This window comes from Xenopus tropicalis, chromosome 2, assembly GCF_000004195.4.
Source record: "Xenopus tropicalis strain Nigerian chromosome 2, UCB_Xtro_10.0, whole genome shotgun sequence".
Taxonomy (NCBI): Eukaryota; Metazoa; Chordata; class Amphibia; order Anura; family Pipidae; genus Xenopus; species Xenopus tropicalis.
Genome location: NC_030678.2, coordinates 167,979,994 through 168,004,022, shown reverse-complemented (window position 1 = coordinate 168,004,022; position 24,029 = coordinate 167,979,994). Strand labels below are relative to the sequence as shown.

Sequence of the window (24,029 nt, the reverse complement as noted above, 5' to 3'; positions counted from 1 at the left end):
CTTCCCCTTGAAAAGGTGTAAAATAGAAAACAATGACGGGATTACTTCTCCTTGAAACTGGGTGAAATAGAAAACAATGATGGGGTTAACTTCCCCTTGAAAAGGTGTAAAATAGCAAACAATGATGGGATAACTTCCCCTTGAAACTGGGTGAAATAGAAAACAATGATGGGATTAACTTTCCCTTGAAAAGATGTAAAATAGAAAACAATGATGGGATAACTTCCCCTTGAAATTGTGTGAAATGGAAAACAATGATGGGATTAACTTCTCCTTGAAAATGTGTCAAGGACAGGCTGTCACTGAATATTCTATTCCTCTACTAAATTCTATTCTACAAAAAAAAGTTAAATAAACATAATAGATCACAAATTATGGGAGTTATTTTAGAAAAACTCGATTTTTTTCGGGAACAATAACGAAAAAAAACGAGTTCTGGTGAAAACCCATTCATAAATCTCAAAATTATTTAGAAGAAAAAATCCGACTTTATCCCAAAATTGCTTAGTAAATGTGCCCCTCAAATGAGAAAAATGTAGAATCTAGAAGCTGATGTGCTTCTGTAGAAATCAATGGAATCCAAGCTATTTTAAAATTCAACCTTTTGAGAAAAATTTGAAAAATCGCACTTATTAAAAATGAAGAGTCAAATTAAACCAAGTGTGATCAAGTTTTTTTAACACGATTTTTGAGATGTGTTTTTCCAAATTCCCAAAAAATTGCACTTGTAATAAATCTGCTTTCAGATACTGAGATGTACTGTCTGCGGAACTTTATAGTCAGTGTTTGGTGTTTCTTTAATATAAAAAGGAAGTTCTTATGCTGCCTATACAGTTATTGCTGGGCCAGTCAGGCTCCAAGAAAATCCTCAGTCAGTGACCAAAGATAAAATATTGGGCTGCCCGAATGCAGTCAAATGTAAGTCAAAAATGTTGTCATTAGTTTTTTGGGATCTGTTATCCAGAAACCCATTATCCAGAAAGTTCCAAATTATGGAAAGGCCATCTCCCATAGACTCTATTTTAATCAAATAATTCACATTTTTAAAAATGATTTCCTTTTTCTCTGTAATAATAAAACAGTACCTGTACTTGATCCCAACTAAGATATAATTACCCCTTATTGGGGGCAGAACAGCCCTATTGGGTTTATTTAATGGTTAAATGATTCCCTTTTCTCTGTAATAATAAAACTGTACCTGTACTTGATCCCAACTAAGATATAATTACCCCTTATTGGGGCAGAACAGCCCTATTGGGTTTATTTAATGGTTAAATGATTCCCTTTTCTCTGTAATAATAAAACTGTACCTGTACTTGATCCCAACTAAGATATAATTACCCCTTATTGGGGCAGAACAGCCCTATTGGGTTTATTTAATGGTTAAATGATTCCCTTTTCTCTGTAATAATAAAACAGTACCTGTACTTGATCCCAACTAAGATATAATTACCCCTTATTGGGGGCAAAACAGCCCTATTGGGTTTATTTCATGGTTAAATGATTCCCTTTTCTCTGTAATAATAAAACAGTACCTGTACTTGATCCCAACTAAGATATAATTACCCCTTATTGGGGCAGAACAGCCCTATTGGGTTTATTTAATGGTTAAATGATTCCCTTTTCTCTGTAATAATAAAACAGTACCTGTACTTGATCCCAACTAAGATATAATTACCCCTTATTGGGGGCAGAACAGCCCTATTGGGTTTATTTAATGGTTAAATGATTCCCTTTTCTCTGTAATAATAAAACAGTACCTGTACTTGATCCCAACTAAGATATAATTACCCCTTATTGGGGGCAAAACAGCCCTATTGGGTTTATTTCATGGTTAAATGATTCCCTTTTCTCTGTAATAATAAAACAGTACCTGTACTTGATCCCAACTAAGATATAATTACCCCTTATTGGGGGCAGAACAGCCCTATTGGGTTTATTTCATGGTTAAATGATTCCCTTTTCTCTGTAATAATAAAACAGTACCTGTACTTGATCCCAACTAAGATATAATTACCCCTTATTGGGGCAGAACAGCCCTATTGGGTTTATTTAATGGTTAAATGATTCCCTTTTCTCTGTAATAATAAAACAGTACCTGTACTTGATCCCAACTAAGATATAATTACCCCTTATTGGGGGCAAAACAGCCCTATTGGGTTTATTTCATGGTTAAATGATTCCCTTTTCTCTGTAATAATAAAACAGTACCTGTACTTGATCCCAACTAAGATATAATTACCCCTTATTGGGGCAGAACAGCCCTATTGGGTTTATTTCATGGTTAAATGATTCCCTTTTCTCTGTAATAATAAAACAGTACCTGTACTTGATCCCAACTAAGATATAATTACCCCTTATTGGGGGCAGAACAGCCCTATTGGGTTTATTTAATGGTTAAATGATTCCCTTTTCTCTGTAATAATAAAACAGTACCTGTACTTGATCCCAACTAAGATATAATTACCCCTTATTGGGGCAGAACAGCCCTATTGGGTTTATTTCATGTTTGAATTATTTTGTTAGTGGACTTATCTGAATTATAGAAAGATCCCTGGGGAAAACCCCAGGTCCTGAGCATTCTGGATAACAGGTCCCATACCTGTAATAAAATGATGGTTATGATTGTTTCAAACTTCAATATTAATAACAATAATAATACCACAAATCATTTTAAAACCTCCACAGAAAATAAATTCTTTCACTTATTAAATTTAATGCATTAAAGGATGATGTAGGGTTACTGCAGAGTATGTCAATGACTATGTTATGTTATTTGTTAAAGGAACAGTAACACAAAAAAAATGAAATTTTTGACAGCTTGAATGGCTGCCCCCGGGGCTACACAGCGGGGTATTTATATAAACTATAGTAGGGTTTCTGTAGCAAACACCCCAGCTGTACCAGTGCAGGAATGGCTGCCCCCGGGGCTACACAGCGGGGTATTTATATAAACTATAGTAGGGTTTCTGTAGCAAACACCCCAGCTGTACCAGTGCAGGAATGGCTGCCCCCGGGGCTACACAGGGGGGTACTTATATAAACTATAGTAGGGTTTCTGTAGCAAACACCCCAGCTGTACCAGTGCAGGAATGGCTGCCCCCGGGGCTACACAGCGGGGTATTTATATAAACTATAGTAGGGTTTCTGTAGCAAACACCCCAGCTGTACCAGTGCAGGAATGGCTGCCCCCGGGGCTACACAGCGGGGTATTTATATAAACTATAGTAGGGTTTCTGTAGCAAACACCCCAGCTGTACCAGTGCAGGAATGGCTGCCCCCGGGGCTACACAGCAGGGTATTTATATAAACTATAGTAGGGTTTCTGTAGCAAACACCCCAGTTGTACCAGTGCAGGAATGGCTGCCCCCGGGGCTACACAGCGGGGTATTTATATAAACTATAGTAGGGTTTCTGTAGCAAACACCCCAGCTGTACCAGTGCAGGAATGGCTGCCCCCGGGGCTACACAGCGGGGTATTTATATAAACTATAGTAGGGTTTCTGTAGCAAACACCCCAGCTGTACCAGTGCAGGAATGGCTGCCCCCGGGGCTACACAGCGGGGTATTTATATAAACTATAGTAGGGTTTCTGTAGCAAACACCCCAGCTGTACCAGTGCAGGAATGGCTGCCCCCGGGGCTACACAGCGGGGTATTTATATAAACTATAGTAGGGTTTCTGTAGCAAACACCCCAGCTGTACCAGTGCAGGAATGGCTGCCCCCGGGGCTACACAGCGGGGTATTTATATAAACTATAGTAGGGTTTCTGTAGCAACCACCCCAGCTGTACCAGTGCTGGGCAAAAAAATACATTTGGTGTTACTGTAACTTTAAGTAGATATTTTATATAAGACTCTATGTACACATATCCATTTTCATACATTGTTCATAAGGCTACTTCCATTTAAGGCTCCGCAAAGCCGAACCTGAACCTCAACACTATCCATTTATAAACTTATTTGGCACCCATGGATAGATGATATAGTAGTTATATTCATTATTCTCTTTGCTGCTTTTTTCCACATTAAAAAAAAACCAATTTGTATCAAATTCAGAAATAAAAATAAAAGCTCCACCTAGAGCAACAACTGAAATATATGCGTACAAAAAAGTAAACTTTCGTTGTAAAACGAATGCGTTGCTGAGTAAATGTGTGTGAATGTGTTGAGTAAAATCCAGTTTTCACTCTGTATTGCTTTGAAAACCGTATTCAGTCACAGTTCTAGGTTGGTAGACAGTGTCGGACTGGGAACCCAGGGGCCCACCAAGAAACCTTAGATTATAGGCCCACTTTCCAAACTATTTTTCCTCCTTTCCTCACTCAACCTCTTTATTCTCCTAGTCTTTTATTTACATGCTAGTATCTATTCTTCCATCTATTTCTCCTCTTTCTTCCCATTCAGAGAAGACCATAGACCATAAAACAGGCCAAATGGTCAGGAGCAGGAGGGCCCACTGACACTTGGGCCCACCGGGAGTTTTCCTGGTATCCTGGTGGGCCAGTCCGACACTGTTGGTAGACAAATATCCCCAAAGAAAAGAAGAGCAGAGCTCAATGCCTTTGTACTTCTCAATGACTTTGTTGGTTCCTAATCTAGAACCCACCACTGTGGAAAAAACCAAGTATCACCAAGTTTGTTACATGCAAAAAAAAAAAAGCAATGAAACACCAGTGATTATTATAAAAGAAATGAACGCAAAGAAGTACTTTTGTTCGGAAAGCATTCAAATCACCGGGATGCAGGTACACCTCAATTAACCAATGCTAGAAAGATATTTACCAAAACAACTCGCGAATATGAGGGAAAATACAAAACATTACTCCAAAAATTTTTTTGCTACTTCAGTATTGTCGGCAACACGGTGAAATAGACATTTGTTTTTTTTTTCTTGCTAATAAATTCTCAAGTCCCATGTCTCTGAAAGATAAAACGATTTAAAAAGAATGAATGGTCGATAGTTACAAAAGACAACTTCATAAACAACATTGCATGTTAAGCCCTAAATAGTCACTTACTGCTCCGTGTCAGCTATCCGTGCCGTTAGGCACCACATAAACATTGACGTGGCTTCATGGCCACTTGATATAAGATACTGCTTTTGTTGTTGTTGATGTTGTTGCTACAGTCTCTCCATAGAAAAATGCCATTTTGGTCCCAGAGTTTGAGTCTTTGTAAATGTACATTCACGTTTGGTCTTCTAATCTTGACAAAAAGATCAAGGTTCATTTCTGGGAAGAGAAATCTTAAGTAAACAATATATTTTTGTTTTTCGGTCGACACAATCCGTTTCTGTACAAACAGCCCGACGTAAACGAAAAGCACTTAATATATACTCTTAATACGTGTAGAATTTCTTTCTTTTTTTTGACTCCATAAAAACCATCAAAAGCAACCAGTTTTTTCACAAAAAGACCACGTTTTAAGGCCACTCATATGACATCTGCTCTATATTAGTGGGACGTTTATTCTTACTCTCGGAGTTGCCAAACTTCAGCTGCTACAGTGGGCATGTGTTTCAGATCTGTGCAAACCACTAACCGCTAACCCCCTTATTCGTAGATGTTGATCTCCTATATTATCTTCAATTACATTCACAACGAGGAGGAGCTCTGGGAGTAATCTCTCATGATCATATTGTCATATTTGGGAGAGGATGGAATACAGAGAGCCGATTCCGAAACTGGTGAACTAGGGGAAGTGCTTTCGGAGTCAATGGAGTCTCTAAAAGGAGAAGGTGGCGTTAAAGCTACCAACTCCTCGACGTCTTGCTTTACTGCTGCCGCTTCTGAAGTGCTATCTTTGACGCTGTCCGTTGATTTTCTGACGGACTGCGTCCCGCCGTTGAAATCAATGTTAGGGGCAGGTTGGATCTCCGCAAAGGTGGTCATTGTTGTGGGCAGTTGAATCTCTCTCGGGATCAGGTAGGAAGAACAAAGAGGCGTGGGCACCATTGTTCCTGGCGTATTTGCAGATAGCATCATTGAATTTAGCTCACTGATGTTAGCGGTGAAACGCGTCACCACGCTGCTGATTTGGTCCATTAGGGAACCTTGCGAGGAGCCACTCCTTTGGGCCGTATCCGAATGAAAAGAAGGAATATCATCCTCTGTGCGGGTTGTTGAAATAGCTCTCTGGCTTACAGTACTGATTGGCGAAGGAGTCTGCGGTCGGTACTGCACTGGATAATGCTCTTCCGCCTCTGAAACATCATATAACATTTTGGCACTGCTGTCGGGGAAAGATGTGCTGATGTATCTGTTCTCACTGCTGCTTTTTGAAAAAGGCTTAATGACCGCCGTTTGATTGGTGCTATCCTTCTTCTTGACGTGAACCGAGAGTCTCTGCCAGAGATGTTGACTTTTACTGCTTTTCTCATTCTGCGCCCATGTAACAGATTTGCCATTTGAGCTGAAATACACAAAGAAACACATTTGCACGTTGCCCAAATGAACAAGAGATACACTACCATATTCCTTAGCATAAGATAGGGCTTTGCTTACCTTATCAGACATAAAGATAAAACAAAAAATGCATAGGAAAATGGAACATATTGACCTCAATAAATAGAGTAAACAATTCAAATCAAATAGTTCTATCAAGGTATCTGTATAGCAATTATTTCCAACGCTGAATATTGGGGTTTACACAAGTAAGAAAGTGAGAATCTTGAAGACATCATGTAAATGTGACCATTCTAATAAGATAATATATTGTTTTCTTATCCTTCTTTTTAACCAATCCTATATTAACCCATGAATTAAGAAAAGTGTTCTCAAAAGAAGGGAAAAAGGCACTTTCTGTGGGCTTAATTTATTAGAAAACGAAGAGGCTTAGTCTTAGAGAAGCCAAAGGTTGAGGAACATCGGTGTCTACAAGTAAGTGTTGTGCAGAAGTTTGATTGTATCTAGTTAAGAAAAGTTCATTTTTGTCAATGGTTTATTGTAGACATTATAACAGTACTTCAAAGGCTTACCTTAGCAATTTAAGTGCTGTGAAGTCTATCTAACAAGCTGTTCCTGGCTCCCTTTCTGACAGTCTGTGACATCTCCAGGGTTGGGCAGTTAAGGGAAGTGCTCTCAAATTACTTCTGTTGCAGAGAAACAATAAGTAAGAACTCTTTTGCCAACTGCCCACCCCCGGAGACTCAAGCAAGGAATACGAACAATGAATGGAGCCTGAAACATTGACCATCGTTAACAAATACCGACCGTTGTTGGTAAGTCTACCCCTACATTTATGCTTTTTTATTTGTGCATTACAGTTTAAAGGTCCCCATACACGGGCCGATTCTAGCTGCCGATATTGGTCCCTTAGACCAATTTGGTAGCTAACTGGCCTGTGTATGGGCACTACCGACAGGCCTGCCCGACCGATATCTGGCCTGAAATTGGGCAGATATCGATGGGGCAGGTTAAAAAATCTGGGATCGTGGACCGCATCTGCTCGTTGATGCAGTCCCCGGACCGACTTTGCCTATACCCGCCGTTATAATTTGAACTGAATTAGCCTGGATTCTCCCGATATCGCCCACCTGTAGGTGGGGATATCGGGAGAAGATCTGCGCACTTGGCGACATCGCCATCGAGCAGATCTGAAGGTGTATGGGCACCTTAAGTCTTGGTTATTTGTTTGATAGACAAACTATAAATAAATTAACCAAAAAAAACCATTGACTTCTAAATACAGAGTTAAAGAGCTGGTACAGATCAATGATTTGTTGTGGTCTGCACTTGATTGTAAGTCAGGGAATTATCTGACAGGCTTGGCCTAGGGTAAGCCTTTGAAGAGTAACTCCTAATGCAATAACCTTGCTGCAGTTAGTAATCCTCCAGTTGTAGTGACATGGCCTGTACTAGGACTGGATTGGCTCTGGATAGTCAAGGATGAAACTGATCTACATGTGTTCAGAGAATGCATTGTATTGGTTGTTAAGAATTGAAGTTCTTGGAAGACTATCTCACAGCCTGTCCTGACTCCTTTTCTGTCTGGGGTTATGAGGTTGGTCAGCAAAAATACTCTTCAAATTACATTACTTCTCCTGCAAATTAACTACAAGTCTTACTTTCTCCCCAATGACCCACCCACTGCATTAAACATTCCAGTAGTGTTTACAACTACTTTCCTTGGCAATATAATCACCAATGTACTGTCCTTTGTACTGGCTGAATTGAATGGTTGATCAAACCCACAACATCTGGCCCAGTTTTCAAAATGAAAATGTAATAATGTTCAATAAACTAGAGATATGAAAGCCATTGCTGCATAGTCCAAATTGTGCAACGATCTGTTATTCTGTCAAACACACAGTATATTTAATGAACACACCGTCCAAAATTCTACGACAAAATAGGAGGGGTTCGGGGGCCATTTTAGACTGTGTGTCACATGTAAAAATGTGTATCGTAGCCCATGTGTAGGCCTTTATATGTCTGTCTATCTATCTATCTATCTATCTATATCTATCTATCTATCTCTATCTATCTATATATCTATCTATCTAGTATCTATCTATCATCTATCTATCTATCTATCATCTATCTATTGTCTGTTTCTACCTCTCTATCATCTATCTGTATCTGTATCTTTCTAAATGTATCTCTATCTATCTATATATCCATTGTCTGTTTCTACCTCTCTATCATCTATCTGTATCTCTCTCTTTCTATCTGTATCTCTATCTATCTATCATCTATCTATCTATCTATCTATCATCTATCTATTGTCTGTTTTTACCTCTCTATCATCTATCTGTATCTCTATCTATCTATAAGTATCTCTATCTATCTATTGTCGGTTTCTACCTCTCTATCATCTATCTGTATCTGTATCTTTCTATCTGTATCTCTATCTTTCTATCTGTATCTCTATCTATCTATCTATCTATCTATCTATCTATCTATCTATCTATCTATCTATTGTCTGTTTCTACCTCTCTATCATCTATCTGTATCTGTATCTTTCTATCTGTATCTCTATCTTTCTATCTGTATCTCTATCTATCTATCTATCTATCTATCTATTGTCTGTTTCTACCTCTCTATCATCTATCTATCTATCTATCTATCTATCATCTATCTATCTCTCTGTTTCTACCTCTCTATCATCTATCTGTATCTCTATCATCTATCTATCTATCTATCTATCTATCATCTATCTATTGTCTGTTTCTACCTCTCTATCATCTATCTATCTATCTATCTATCTATCTATCTATCTATCTATCATCTATCTCTCTCTCTGTTTCTACCTCTCTATCATCTATCTGTATCTGTATCTTTCTATCTGTATCTCTATCTATCTATCTATCTATCTATCTATCTATCTATCTATTGTCTGTTTCTACCTCTCTATCATCTATCTATCTATCTATCTATCTATCTATCTATCTATCATCTATCTATCTCTCTGTTTCTACCTCTCTATCATCTATCTGTATCTCTATCATCTATCTATCTATCTATCTATCTATCTATCTATCTATCTATCTATCATCTATCTATTGTCTGTTTCTACCTCTCTATCATCTATCTATCTATCTATCTATCTATCTATCTATCTATCTATCTATCTATCTATCTATCTATCTATCATCTATCTCTCTCTCTGTTTCTACCTCTCTATCATCTATCTGTATCTGTATCTTTCTATCTGTATCTCTATCTCTCTCTCTCTATGGAATCTATCTAGCTACCTCTTTATCTATCTTGTTTATCAATTTAATTTGAATTAACCATCTAATAATCTACCTATAATACAAGATACAATATACCATCACTTTACTCAACATACCAAATAAATACTTAATGAAGGACAAATAACACAGTCAAACATATAATTTCAGGAGACAACATTACGCTTAATTTTCCAACAAACATTTACAAAAAAGAAGCACAGAAGCAACAGATATTGCAGTTGTGTTGGTGGCTTTGTGCTACAGACTGAAATATAATTTACTGGTTAATAGCAGCTTATAAAATGATTTGCCGTTACATAACCGTTTTATAAGCTTCTGGGATTATTACTCAATATACATATGGATGGGTAATAGAAATGAATTAAATATATATTAGTCTGAGTTTAATGCAGGTCACACAGGCTTTGGTAGATACCAACATGTTTCTAATGTGCCCTATAGTTTCAGGTACTTTCCAATAAGGATTATTCATTTGTCTAAATTAAAGATATTTGCAGTTTTATTTTTTCCACATACAACAATAATTTTTCCCAAAATCAATATATTTATTTTCACTCAATATATTTAAGCTTGATTTTGATAGGTCGCTTATGTTTCCGTGTCTACAAAATAACAAAAAAAGGCACTAAATAATCTCCACAACCAAAACGTATTTAAAGCCTAACTAGACTAGCCAATCACTACATCCCAGCTGTGACCAGTTTTTGCCCCTCAGAACGTATCAGTATAGAACACACATTCAATTGAATTCACATGTTGATTCTATTTAACATAGGGAGAGCAAAGTTAGTGATCAAACCAATAAAAGCAAAACCAACCCAGATGCATACTGACTATATAACCCTTTCTTAATATGAAAATATATTAAACATATAAATCCATTAATTATTAAGGAAGAAATATGAATTTATATGAGATATGCATAAGAACTTTATATACAGTAAATATAGTTGCAGTTACGGGGTCCCTGCTAATTAGTTATGGGTTTGCATGTACAGATGAAGATGTTTTGTTGCATCATTAACCCATTTACTGATGGTTTGTTGGCGTAGCTCAAAGATGATGGGGGTCAGTAGTCAGGTCCCTGATTTATCCCCTGTGGGGATGGGAAGTAGGAATTAAGAAATGAGGATTGAACTAGAGGAAAGTTGGGCTCATTTAATACAGGATCTGGCATCTTCTTCCTTATATAGCACCAGCGCTAAGGTCCCTATCCCATTCCCATCAGTCCCTGCCCCAGTGAGCTTACAATCTAAGGTCCCTATCACATTCCCATCAGTCCCTGCCCCAGTGAGCTTACAATCTAAGGTCCCTATCCCATTCCCATCAGTACCTGCCCCAGTGGAGCTTACAATCTAAGGTCCCTATCACATTCCCATCAGTCCCTGCCCCAGTGAGCTTACAATCTAAGGTCCCTATCACATTCCCATCAGTCCCTGCCCCAGTGGAGCTTACAATCTAAGGTCCCTATCACATTCCCATCAGTCCCTGCCCCAGTGAGCTTACAGTCTAAGGTCCCTATCACATTCCCATCAGTCCCTGCCCCAGTGAGCTTACAAACTAAGGTCCCTATCACATTCCCATCAGTCCCTGCCCCAGTGAACGCTTTACAATCTAAGGTCCCTATCACATTCCCATCAGTCCCTGCCCCAGTGAGCTTACAATCTAAGGTCCCTATCCCATTCCCATCAGTCCCTGCCCCAGTGAGCTTACAATCTAAGGTCCCTATCACATCCCATCAGTCCCTGCCCCAGTGAGCTTACAATCTAAGGCCCCTATCACATTCCCATCAGTCCCTGCCCCAGTGAGCTTACAATCTAAGGTCCCTATCACATTCCCATCAGTCCCTGCCCCAGTGAGCTTACATCTAAGGTCCTATCACATTCCCATCAGTCCCTGCCCCAGTGAGCTTACAATCTAAGGTCCCTATCCATTCCCATCAGGTCCCTGCCCCAGTGAGCTTACAATCTAAGGTCCCTATCCATCCCATTCAGTCCCTGCCCCAGTGAGCTTACAATCTAAGGTCCCTATCACATTCCCATCAGTCCCTGCCCCAGTGAAGCTTACAATCTAAGGTCCCTATCCACATTCCCATCAGTCCCTACCCCAGTGAGCTTACAATCTAAGGTCCCTATCCCATTCCCATCAGTCCCTGCCCCAGTGAGCTTACAATCTAAGGTCCCTATCCCATTCCCATCAGTCCCTGCCCCAGTGAGCTTACAATCTAAGGTCCCTATCCCATTCCCATCAGTCCCTGCCCCAGTGAGCTTACAATCTAAGGTCCCTATCACATTCCCATCAGTCCCTGCCCCAGTGAGCTTACAATCTAAGGTCCCTATCCCATTCCCATCAGTCCCTGCCCCAGTGGAGTTTACAATCTAAGGTCCCTATCCCATTCCCATTAGTCCCTTCCCCAGTGAGCTTACAATCTAAGGTCCCTATCACATTCCCATCAGTCCCTGCCCCAGTGAGCTTACACTCTAAGGTCCCTATCCCATTCCCATCAGTCCCTGCCCCAGTGGAGTTTACAATCTAAGGTCCCTATCCCATTCCCATTAGTCCCTTCCCCAGTGAGCTTACAATCTAAGGTCCCTATCACATTCCCATCAGTCCCTGCCCCAGTGAGCTTGCAATCTAAGGTCCCTATCACATTCCCATCAGTCCCTTCCCCAGTGGAGCTTACAATCTAAGGTCCCTATCACATTCCCATCAGTCCCTGCCCCAGTGAGCTTACAATCTAAGGTCCCTATCCCATTCCCATTAGTCCCTTCCCCAGTGAGCTTACAATCTAAGGTCCCTATCACATTCCCATCAGCCCCTGCCCCAGTGGAGCTTACAATCTAAGGTCCCTATCACATTCCCATCAGTCCCTGCCCCAGTGAGCTTACAATCTAAGGTCCCTATCACATTCCCATCAGTCCCTGCCCCAGTGGAGCTTACAATCTAAGGTCCCTATCACATTCCCATCAGTCCCTTCCCCAGTGAGCTTACAATCTAAGGTCCTTATCACATTCCCATCAGTCCCTGCCCCGGTGAGTTTACAATCTAAGGTCCCTATCACATTCCCATCAGTCCCTGCCCCAGTGAGCTTACAATCTAAGGTCCCTATCACAGTCACACACATTAGGATGGGTTTTATCAAGAGCCAATTAAGCTGCCTGTGTGTTTTTGTAGTGTGGGAGGAAACCCAAGCAGGCACAGGCATAACATACTAAATCATTGCAGGTAGTGGCCAAGGACAATTGAGAGTTGGACCTTCTCCCATGCCTCACCCAGACTGTCCAATAAAAGTTAATTGCTCTCTTGTCTACTTCTTTTTGAGCATTCTTTCCCATTCAACACCACGGATAGGTATTTTTATGAGTGTTGCTGCCCATTGGGTGCATGATTTCCTACAGGCACCAAAGCACCGTGTGTACCATCACTCTCAAAGGCATGTTGACTGTGCCTAGGTCATCTTTTCCGAGCCCTCATCATATAGGCAGAACAGAAGCAAAACATGGCAGAAAGGGGCAGTTTTTTGTGACCACTGAAGGAAGGCAATGAAGGGAACCAATTAAAATTGTCGAAATGTAAAAATGGCACCTACTTTTTGGCCTCTGGGAGCAACAGCAAAGGGGGTGGTGAGCAATGTGTTGCTTAAGGGCCACTGGTTGGGGATCACTGCTCTACAGCATGTGATCTGGGTGCCATTTATATAACTATATCAATATTTGCAGCTTTTTTTTTTAATTTTACCAAGTTTTTTCCCTCTTGACTGCGATGCAGCTTTGACTTTGACCTCCCTGCGCTACACATGAGGGACGTCACAGCCGACACAACGAGACATCATACATACAAACACACACCACAATAAGCTGACAAAGAGCAGCTGGACTTCCCACTTAACCGCTACCATCACGACAGAGATGAAAGTTTTTTAAAAAATAAACAAGGTCTTACATTCCGATTGGCTGCTGACAATAGGAGTGGGTAGGCCCAGGAGTAAATGAAATGCTAGAATAAAAAAGTTGGATGAGTTAATTGAAAGAAAAAAATAAATAAAATGTAGAATGTCTTGCAGAGTCTAGAATTCTCCATAAATGAACAAATAAATACAATAATAGCAATAAAATAATAAGGGCAAAGAAGAATTCTCTTTATAGAATGTTCTATAAATAAGATTTCAATCTAAACAACATTTCAGATGTATATATTTACCTAGCCTGATATATGTCCATAAAAGCAGATTATTTGAGAATTTGAATTGGTCATCATACTTTGGGGCACATTTACTAATCCACGAATCCGAATCCCGAATGGGAAAAATTCGGATTGGAAACGAAAATGTCACCGTCTTTTTTTGCGCAACTTTTTGGTCGCCGTTGCAATTTTTTCGTATTGACCAATTATAAACGCCAGAAAAAACCAATCCGATTTTTTCGCGACGGCGACGAAAAAGTCGCGGAAAATATATGAAAAAGTTGTGACGGCGGCGAAAAAGTAGCGGAAAATACATAAAAAGTCGCGACGGCGATCATTACTAAAAAAACACATTCGGACGCCTTCGGACCGTTCGTGGATTAGTGAATGTGCCCCTTTGAGTTACCATCAGTGTCCAGCCCACTCCTTGAGGGATTTTACCAAAATATGTGGCTGCCAATGGTGCCAAACCCATGGTTACCCATATGTAATAAAAAGCACTCATTTTGCCCAGGAGCAGTAACCCATAGCAACCAATAAGATGTTTGCTTTTACACAGGTGACCAGTAAACTCTACCTGCTGATTGGTTGCTATGGGTTACTGCTCCTGGGCAAACTTTTATTACATAACCCCATTTGGGTACAGAGGGTATGCTCTTAATTTTGTACAGCAGATAAAGATTCCTTGACCAGTGGTCAAACAATGGACTGAACCACACAATGATGGTAGCTCACAGAGGGAGGGGCTAAAGATCACTTTATAATAAATAATGCAATACACTGCAGTTATATCTAGAACATTTCTTATTGAACACTAAGGGGCTGATTTACTTACCCACGAACGGGTCGAATGGAGTCCGATTGCGTTTTTTTCGTAATGATCGGTACTTTGCGATTTTTTCGTATGTTTTGCGATTTTTTCGGATTCTTTACGAATTTTTCGGATCCAATACGATTTTTGCGTAAAAACGCGAGTTTTCCTATCCATTACGAAAGTTGCGTAAAAAGTTGCGCATTTTGCGTAGTGTTAAAACTTGCGCGAAAAGTTGCGCATTTTTCGCGTAAGTTTTAACGCTACGAAAAATGCGCAACTTTTTACGCAACTTTCGTAATGGATACGAAAAACTCGCGTTTTTACGCAAAAATCGTATTGGTAACGAAAAATTCGTACAGAATCCGAAAAAATCGCAAAACATACGAAAAAGTCGCAAAATGTTCGTTTTCAAGTCGGAACTTTTCCAATTCGGGTCGGATTCGTGGGTTAGTAAATCAGCCCCTAAGAATATTTTAGAACTCGACTGCAAAAAAAGAGATATGAACTTCTCTTAGTTTATAATTTAACATGTACACTGGCAGGGGGGACCTTATAAGTAGTAACATACTCAACATTGACCAACACTGAGCAAGGAATCTATAGCAACCAATCAGCAGCTGGCTTTGGTTGCCCTGAGGCATGTGGAAAGGATGAGTGCAGATCCCTGATTGGTTGCTGTTTCTTTCATTGCATGTGTATGTAACATTTAAGGGGAATGTAAATAATTTGCTTCAGGCCTAGTAACCCATAGAAACCAAAAAGGAGTTAAAAACACCCATTGCCTTTGCCGTTTCACACAATTTTCACAGAAGTGAAATGGGACAGATTCGCTCATCACTACATGATTTAATGAACTGAAATGTTTAATATTATATTTACATGCCGACTTTTTGATCACCTAGGGGGAGATTTACTAATCCACGAATGGTCCGAAGGCGTCCGAATGCGTTTTTTTTCGTAATGATCAGTATTTTTGCGACTTTTTCCGTCAACGTCGCAACTTTTTCGTGTGTTCCACAACGTTTTCATATATTTCACTCAACTTTTTTGTCGCAGTCGTGAAAAAATTGGATTGTTTTTTTCAATCGCTCGATACAAAAAAATTGCGGCGGCGATGAAAAAGTAGTGCAAAATACGATAAAGTCGCGGCGTCGACGAAAAAGTCGCGACAAATACGAAAAATCGCAAGGGCGACGAAAAAGTCGCAACATTTTCGGTTCCAATCCGATTTTTTCCCTTTCGGGATTCGGATTCGTGGATTAGTAAATCTCCCCCCTAGTGCTGTCCAACTTATTACATGAAGTTGGCAGATTACTTCTCAAACAGTCAGGTCAAGGGCCGAATTAAATGAAAATGACAATGTTAAATAGTCTATGAAGCCTTTGAGAAGGCCGGGGGTCATAAAAATCCTTTGAAGGGCCACATCTGGCCCAAGGTCCTCCAGTTGGACAGCCCTGACCTGTGGGATCTTTATTGATAGTAATTGGTGATGTATAAATATGGGGGGCATCAACTAGTGCTGTTACTTTCGGATTGGTTGCAATGAGTTTATAGACCTTGAGCAATATTTCCACCTTATATTACCCCCCTTACTAGAAGAGAAACATTAATTCCTTCAGAATAAAATAATAACCTCCATTCTAAATAGATGAAGACAAAAAAGATGATTATTTGTATGGAAAACTATGACAGAAGTAAAATGTAGGGTTGTGGTTTTTACGAAAGGATGGCGATAATAGTATGATCAACGACTTACATCTGGAACACGTGGTCTGATGAAGGACATGGGACGACTGGAAAACAAAAACACAGTGTAAACGAGGGGAACAGACATGGCGGGGAAATATGTAGATCATGAGTAATGAGAAGTGATAGGAAACCATGAAAATTAGAGGTTGGGATGCCAATGTGTTACTGCTGGGCCAGCAACGTAGAGACCATGTAGTACCTACATTTTCATTTTCTGAGATAAGGCTGCAAATAATGTACCCTGTAAGGACCATGGCACCCTAGTCATCTTGTACAGCCATTCAACCTGCTGTGTAGGTCATTACCTGGCTATATGGTACAACCATCTTGGCAGCGGGGCAACTCACTGACCTACCAGTTTTGGTCAATGAAGAGTGATCCTTGGTGACATATGATTTTTTGATCACCAGTTGAGACAACAGCACTGTTTGGGGTACAGTATTACATGGGGCATGACTCCAGTAATAGCTGTGGGGCAAATTCATTAGCTACTGGACTTTTTTTTATTGCGTCTTTTCCGTCAAAAAGTAGATGAAGTTTAAAAATGGAGGTTTGAACCCAATCTTCACAGGCTGAATTATATTCTATAAATATTCTGTGCCACTGGCCCAGCTTGCCGTTATTATGGCAGGCTGGCCACAGGGTTCCTTATTATCTCCCATAGACCTCCAAATGTGTATCCCCATTGCAAGAAGCCTGAAGATGCGCCATGACATCCCTGGGGGCAAGGACAACTCAGTATGGTAACAAGTGGCATAATCAAAAGCTGGGGCATCTCATAGATTCAGGGTCTGACTGGCCCACCAGGGAAAAATCCTGGTGGGCCTCATCCCTGTTGGGCCCTGTTAAGGCAGCTATCCCATCCACCACCACTCCCAACTCTGCTACCAGGCATTCCACTGTGATACGCACCACCATCTTTAATTTATTAACAGCAAAGTAAATGGAGCAGGAGCGGCAGTGGCTGGGGGTGGAGCAGGGAGTGCCGGTGGCTGGGTAGGTGGTGGGCCCTTTGGTGGCTGGCACTTGAGTCAGGTACCTGGTGGATCTGGATACGCCAGTCCAACCTGCATAGATTATATATATAGAAATATAATAAAACTAACAACGTTTTTTTTTTTTTAAAAGAAACAAAAATTGGTGCATTATGTGTATTTCTAGGTCGCATTTTCTGGCACTGATTATCCCGAACCCAAATGTCAACATAAATATGCCCCCAAGAGAAATATTTTTTATCTAAAGCAAAAGGGGATATATTATAACAGCAATGTAACCATTCATTTTACCTTAATGTTTCCCCAGACGATCCCCTTCTCTTCCACAAATTAACCAAGCTACTGGAGCGGCTAGCTGCTGAGGAAGATTTCCCGTCGCCTACGTGCATACGGACCACGGTGGAGGTGGTGAAGGCGCTTCGCACGTTCCGCTCCGGCTTTGCCAGGATAATGTACACCTTTGGCACAAACATACAGCCGAGGGCTACCGTTGCGCTCAGACTCACCGAGAAGCACATGGTTATAATTTTGTAGTTGCTCCCAAAATATATGGGCACGAAGGCCAGCCAAATAATGCAGGTGGTGTACATGGTAAAGGCAATGTACTTTGCTTCGTTAAAATTAGCCGGAACGTTTCTAGTCTTGAAAGCGTAAAAGGTGCAGCTCAGGATCAATAATCCATTATAGCCAAGCGGAGTGACCACCCCTAGGTTGTTCGTGTTGCAGATTAAGTAAACCTCCCGGATACTGGGATAATCAAATATAACATCTGGCGGCTCCATAATGAACAACGCCACAATTATTCCTAACTGGATACAAATCAGGACGAAGGCAATGACCAGCTGGGCACAGGCGCTCATGAAGCGAGGCTTCTTGGTACAGATTTTCTTCTTGCTCCCAGCCAAGATCCTGGCTATGCGGTTAGTTTTGGTGACAAGGGCAGAATAACTCATAGCCGGGGAGAGACCAATGCCAATCCTTTGTAGGTAGCAGTAAATCTGTTGCGGTTTGGCTATTAGAGAGAAGGTACACAAGTAGCCCAAGCAGATGCCAGCTAGGATAATATAACATAGCTCCCTGCTGGACGACTTCACCACCGGAGTATCTCTGTACAGAATAAAGATAGCCATGACGAACATTGTGGCCAGCAGACCAAGGCATGAAAAAACCACGGCAGCGATTGGCTCGGGGTCGCTCCATCGGAGAAATTCCACTGGGATTGGGTCACATCCTATACAGGGAGAGGAAGAAGAATACTGAATACATTTGCAATATTTATACAACATTTGACTTTTTTGACTTGTGGCACAATAAGCACAACAATTTTGTATTTTCGTACAAAAGCCAGCGTTAAAAACAGGGCTGGAACCAGGGGTAGGGAAAGGAGACACCTGCCTAGGGCACAATGATAAGGGGACACCTCTTCTACCTACCCCTAGTCTGCGATAGCTTGTCATTGCACACACATGTGCGGTGGGGAGGTTGCAGGAGCAAGGTGGCTGACCGATTTGCCTAGAATGCCCAGTCGGCTTCACCCGTCCCTTGTCAAAAAACCCAAAAACCTCTAAAACCACGAAGCAAAAAAAAAAAAAAAGATTTTCAAAGAGGACATTTGCCATTAACTTCTACATGATCTCAACAGATTTTAGATGGAGTATTTTCAGATTCGGAATCGTTTTGTCGCATAATGAATCTTGTGACTTTTTTCCCCACAACTTTATTGGGGTTTTGGTGACAAAAAGCCTAACCCAAAAAAGCTGCAGCTCAATTAATGCCCCCAAGAGTTGTTACACTACTGAAAGAGTCACTTTTTACAACAAATAGAGCTCTAAACCATATAAAGGACCTGACATTATACCTGGCAAGGCTTCTCTATGCCACCCCCCAACAGAAACCCATGTTTGGGAAAACATCAGCCTTACACAGAGGTTCTTAGACCCCTTATTCAAAAGTGGCATTTGACCAAATCTATGCAGTCATACCAATAAAATAGGTTGCATTTGCAAAACATTATTTTGCCTATTCCTGCACTAAAGGGCAAATGCCCAAACCTAGTGCACTCTTACCTTCCAATTTGTGCCTGTATGTTACCCAACCACTTAGACTGTAAGCTCTATGGGGCAGGGACCTCCTTCCTACTGTGTCTCATACCACATGGCACTTACTCCCTGAGTATTTATACTTATTTATTGTATTTATTATAACACTTGCCCTCCCTGTGTGTAATTGTGTATATTGTAAGATTGTACAGCGCTGCGTACCCTTGTGGCGCTTTATAAATAAAGTTATACATACATACATACATCATCATCAATTAACAGATAATTGTTGATTATTCTCATCAGCCCCTGCTCCAGAGCTTACAGTCTGCATCAATGGGCACAGACTCATTTCCTACAAAGATGCTCCTGATGAAAGTGACCATAGACATTTATATTTATAGGGAGCCAATTAACCTGGCACTTTTTAGACTGTGGGATAAGATTGGAACTGTCAACTTTTAAATTCCACCCAAAGTCAGGGTACAACTACAGATAGTATCCTTGGTGAGGATCCAAGCCAAGATGCCACAGATGAAGTCATATCATGTACTCAAGCTAAATAGAGAATAAAAAGCCTCCCTCAAGGGGCTTAAATGCAGGAGAAACTCTAAAGAAACAAGGAAACCGACCTTCATTTGCAATCAAATACTTGGCTTTAATGGACTATTACCGGGCACTGGTAGGTAGGAACCCTACAGTGTGTCTCTCTAGTGTAGAAGAGCTAATGGAATTCACGGCACACTTCCATCCAGGAATGCGGCAGCACATCAATAGTTAAGGCTCTTCATGCCTTTTATTACCGATACTCATTCTGCTTTGTGGTGCAACAAGTCCACAGTTTCTTAGCAACCAGAGCATTTTTTTTTTAATATTGTCAGTCAACGCGTTCCGCTTCACAATTCTGATATTCTTACCGATCTCAAAAGCTTTTTTTTCTCCCCACAAATGTAGATCTGGAAACGAGACAAGTGCCAGGAACATTCTGCTCCAATCAGACATTTGTATACAAGGGAAAATATATTTATCGGCGATGGAGTAGAAAGATCTTTATTTCGTTGGGTTCAGACGGGTGAATATAATACCCCTAAAACTCGGCTTGAATCAAAAATTTCGGCATCTCTCATTTTTCAGAACTAAATGGCATTTGCAAATAACCTTTCTCCGGGGATTTCATTTCTCAAGAGACATTTCGATACCTTTCCCGGTACGAGACAGCCCGGCCTCATTCGCCGCAGCACTCATTTATCACAATATCCATTACTTTCTCTTTAATTCACATATTAAAGTTTCAGCAAAAAGGCCCCTAGATCTATATTTTTTCACCTTTGTCGTACGTTGTCCTCCAAACCGGTTTGATTTATTTCTCTACCAAAATCTGGGTATTGATTTGATATGAATCCCAGCCATGCGCGTACAGTTATTGATGGTTTTACCCCGAACGGCACCAGGGGTCCGAAAGCTTGTTTCATCTCAGGTATAAGTGATAGATTTATACCGGCATTAGCCCAGCAATAGTCTCGCTCAAAGGCAAATTCTATTAGCAGCTGTAAGTACAGGCATAGAATCCATTATCTTGAATGTACAGGACCTGGGATTTTCCTGATGGGGGTCTTTCCTTAATGTGGAGAACATGCCTTAAGGCTGACAACACCATTAAAAAAAAAAACCAATAGGATTACTTTGCCTTCAACATGGATTTATAAAGCTTATTATCATCAAGTAAACGGTATTGGCTTAGTCCAGTCAATATTTATTTGTTTAAATAGGGCACTATAATAAAAGGCATTGAAACAGATTTGAATGGATACATTGGGGCAAAAAAAGCATTATGGATGTGCCCAGTCCCATTAATGTCTATGAAGATTCTCATTCATCCAGGTCATGGTATACAGTATCTAGTAGAATTAAGTCTAAAACAACTGGACTTTCTGAGTTTCTCGTTGATGCAGGTGTTAATCTTTCAAAGTGCATGGCTGGAAGTGTGAACTTTTGTGAAGGCCCATATACAGCTGCACATTCCCTGTATAACTCAGGCCTTGTGTCCTTATATGGGCACAGAACCCCTCAGTGACTGCTAATATCCTTATCATTTACAGTAGGGGGTACATTATCCCTTATAATACATGAGTGATACTCAGAGTTCCCTGTATAACTCAGCCTGCAGCCTTGTGCCTTTATATGGGCACAGAACCCCTCAGTGACTGCTAATATCCTTATCATTTACAGTAGGGGGTACATTATCCCTTATAATACATGAGTGATACTCAGAGTTCCCTGTATAACTCAGCCTGCAGCCTTGTGCCTTTATATGGGCACAGAACCCCTCAGTGACTGCTAATATCCTTATCATTTACAGTAGGGGGTACATTATCCCTTATAATACATGAATGATACTCAGAGTTCCCTGTATAACTCAGCCTGCAGCCTTGTGCCTTTATATGGGCACAGAACCCCTCAGTGACTGCTAATATCCTTATCATTTACAGTAGGGGGTACATTATCCCTTATAATACATGAGTGATACTCAGAGTTCCCTGTATAACTCAGCCTGCAGCCTTGTGCCTTTATATGGGCACAGAACCCCTCAGTGACTGCTAATATCCTTATCATTTACAGTAGGGGGTACATTATCCCTTATAATACATGAGTGATACTCAGAGTTCCCTGTATAACTCAGCCTGCAGCCTTGTGCCTTTATATGGGCACAGAACCCCTCAGTGACTGCTAATATCCTTATCATTTACAGTAGGGGGTACATTATCCCTTATAATACATGAGTGATACTCAGAGTTCCCTGTATAACTCAGCCTGCAGCCTTGTGCCTTTATATGGGCACAGAACCCCTCAGTGACTGCTAATATCCTTATCATTTACAGTAGGGGGTACATTATCCCTTATAATACATGAGTGATACTCAGACTTTCCTGTATAACTCAGCCTGCAGCCTTGTGCCTTTATATGGGCACAGAACCCCTCAGTGACTGCTAATATCCTTATCATTTACAGTAGGGGGTACATTATCCCTTATAATACATGAGTGATACTCAGAGTTCCCTGTATAACTCAGCCTGCAGCCTTGTGCCTTTATATGGGCACAGAACCCCTCAGTGACTGCTAATATCCTTATCATTTACAGTAGGGGGTACATTATCCCTTATAATACATGAGTGATACTCAGAGTTCCCTGTATAACTCAGCCTGCAGCCTTGTGCCTTTATATGGGGGGCACAGAACCCCTCAGTGACTGCTAATATCCTTATCATTTACAGTAGGGGGTACATTATCCCTTATAGTACATGAGTGATACTCAGAGTTCCCTGTATAACTCAGCCTGCAGCCTTGTGCCTTTATATGGGCACAGAACCCCTCAGTGACTGCTAATATCCTTATCATTTACAGTAGGGGGCACACTATCCCTTATAGAGGCATGGCAAGGAAAATCTGGCCATGGCAGCTGAATGATTAATAATCTCTAGAAAAGAAAGAAACAACAGAAAGTGTTCTGACTCTTGAAACAATGTAGCAGAAGGCGGGTCCCCTCCAGGTTAGCTCCCTTGTGCTTCATTGGTTCAGGGCAGAGTAGTCTCTCAGGGGCCTATATGTACATGCGTTATGTAGTGTAGAGCTGAACCTACCTGTCAGATCGTCTGTAGGCCAAGAACCCAGATCACAGGCCTTGCACGTGTACTCATCAAACACTATCTCATTATCCTTGCAGGGGGTGCAGGTCCAGCAGCAGCTCACCTCTCCTTTACGGATCACCTGAAACAGAACAGGTAACATACAGTCAGAATATGATAGAGGGGCAGTATTATAGGGACGCCATCATGGGGTGCATTTGGCACAACATTAGGGGACTCCATGACTTGGGCTCTAAAACCCAAAGTAATACTGTTTACTATGTCAACAGAGGTAAAAAATATTCCTCTTGTATGGAGCCCTAAAGAGCAAAGGGATTTTGTGGTGGTTCCCCTAGGGCAGGAGTGGGCAAACTATGGCCCACGGGCCATGTCAGGCCCGTTTGGCTTTTTAATCTGGCCCACCGACTTCGCAAGTCTCATCATGCGAGACTTGGACTGACGAGCAGAGATGGCGTAACGCTGGCCCGGTCCGTCTGTCAAACCCGCAGGCCGGCTGTTGGCCCCTGAGCCAAAAAGTTTGCCCACCCCTGCTCTAGGAGAATGAGTAGGTGAGGACTGGGGGTTGCCCCCTAACAAGTATATGAGACCCAGGGTAAAAAATCTATAGGAACCCACTATCTGCAGCTCAGGGATGTTCTAAGTCTAGTAAATGGCTAACTAAATGGGTATGTAAACTCAACAAAGACCAAGAAGGTTTTCTATGCCAAGGCTCTCCAATTGGAGGCCAGCAGGTCAGATGTGGCCTTCCAAATCATTTTTATGGCCCCCAGTGGCTCAATGGTTCCATACACTTCAATGTATGGCATCATCATTTTAATTTAATCCAGCCCTAGAACATGTATGAGAAATAACTGTCCCACTACATGTAATAAGTTGGACAGCGCTGATCTAAGTCATTGTTTTTTT

General features: G+C 41.0%; 1 protein-coding gene across 4 annotated transcripts in view; it reads right to left on the bottom strand.

Annotated features, from left to right (window-relative positions):
• Positions 1-4,883: 4,883 nt before the first annotated feature.
• The window catches only part of grm5 (glutamate receptor, metabotropic 5), a 170,328-nt gene continuing 151,182 nt past the window's right edge, over positions 4,884-24,029 (bottom strand). For 2 of the 4 annotated variants that reach the window (XM_018091755.2, XM_018091756.2), the window contains 4 exons: positions 23,118-23,244; positions 17,732-18,671; positions 13,643-13,696; positions 4,884-6,414 (listed from right to left, as the gene is read on the bottom strand). In XM_018091755.2, the coding sequence (XP_017947244.1) occupies positions 5,598-6,414; positions 13,643-13,696; positions 17,732-18,671; positions 23,118-23,244 (1,938 nt within the window). In that variant the 3' untranslated portion in view covers positions 4,884-5,597. Of the gene's footprint in view, positions 6,415-7,005; positions 7,094-13,642; positions 13,697-16,452; positions 16,490-17,731; positions 18,672-23,117; positions 23,245-24,029 lie in introns of those variants that run through there. The other 2 variants (XM_012958033.3, XM_012958034.3) reach the window with 2 other exon arrangements.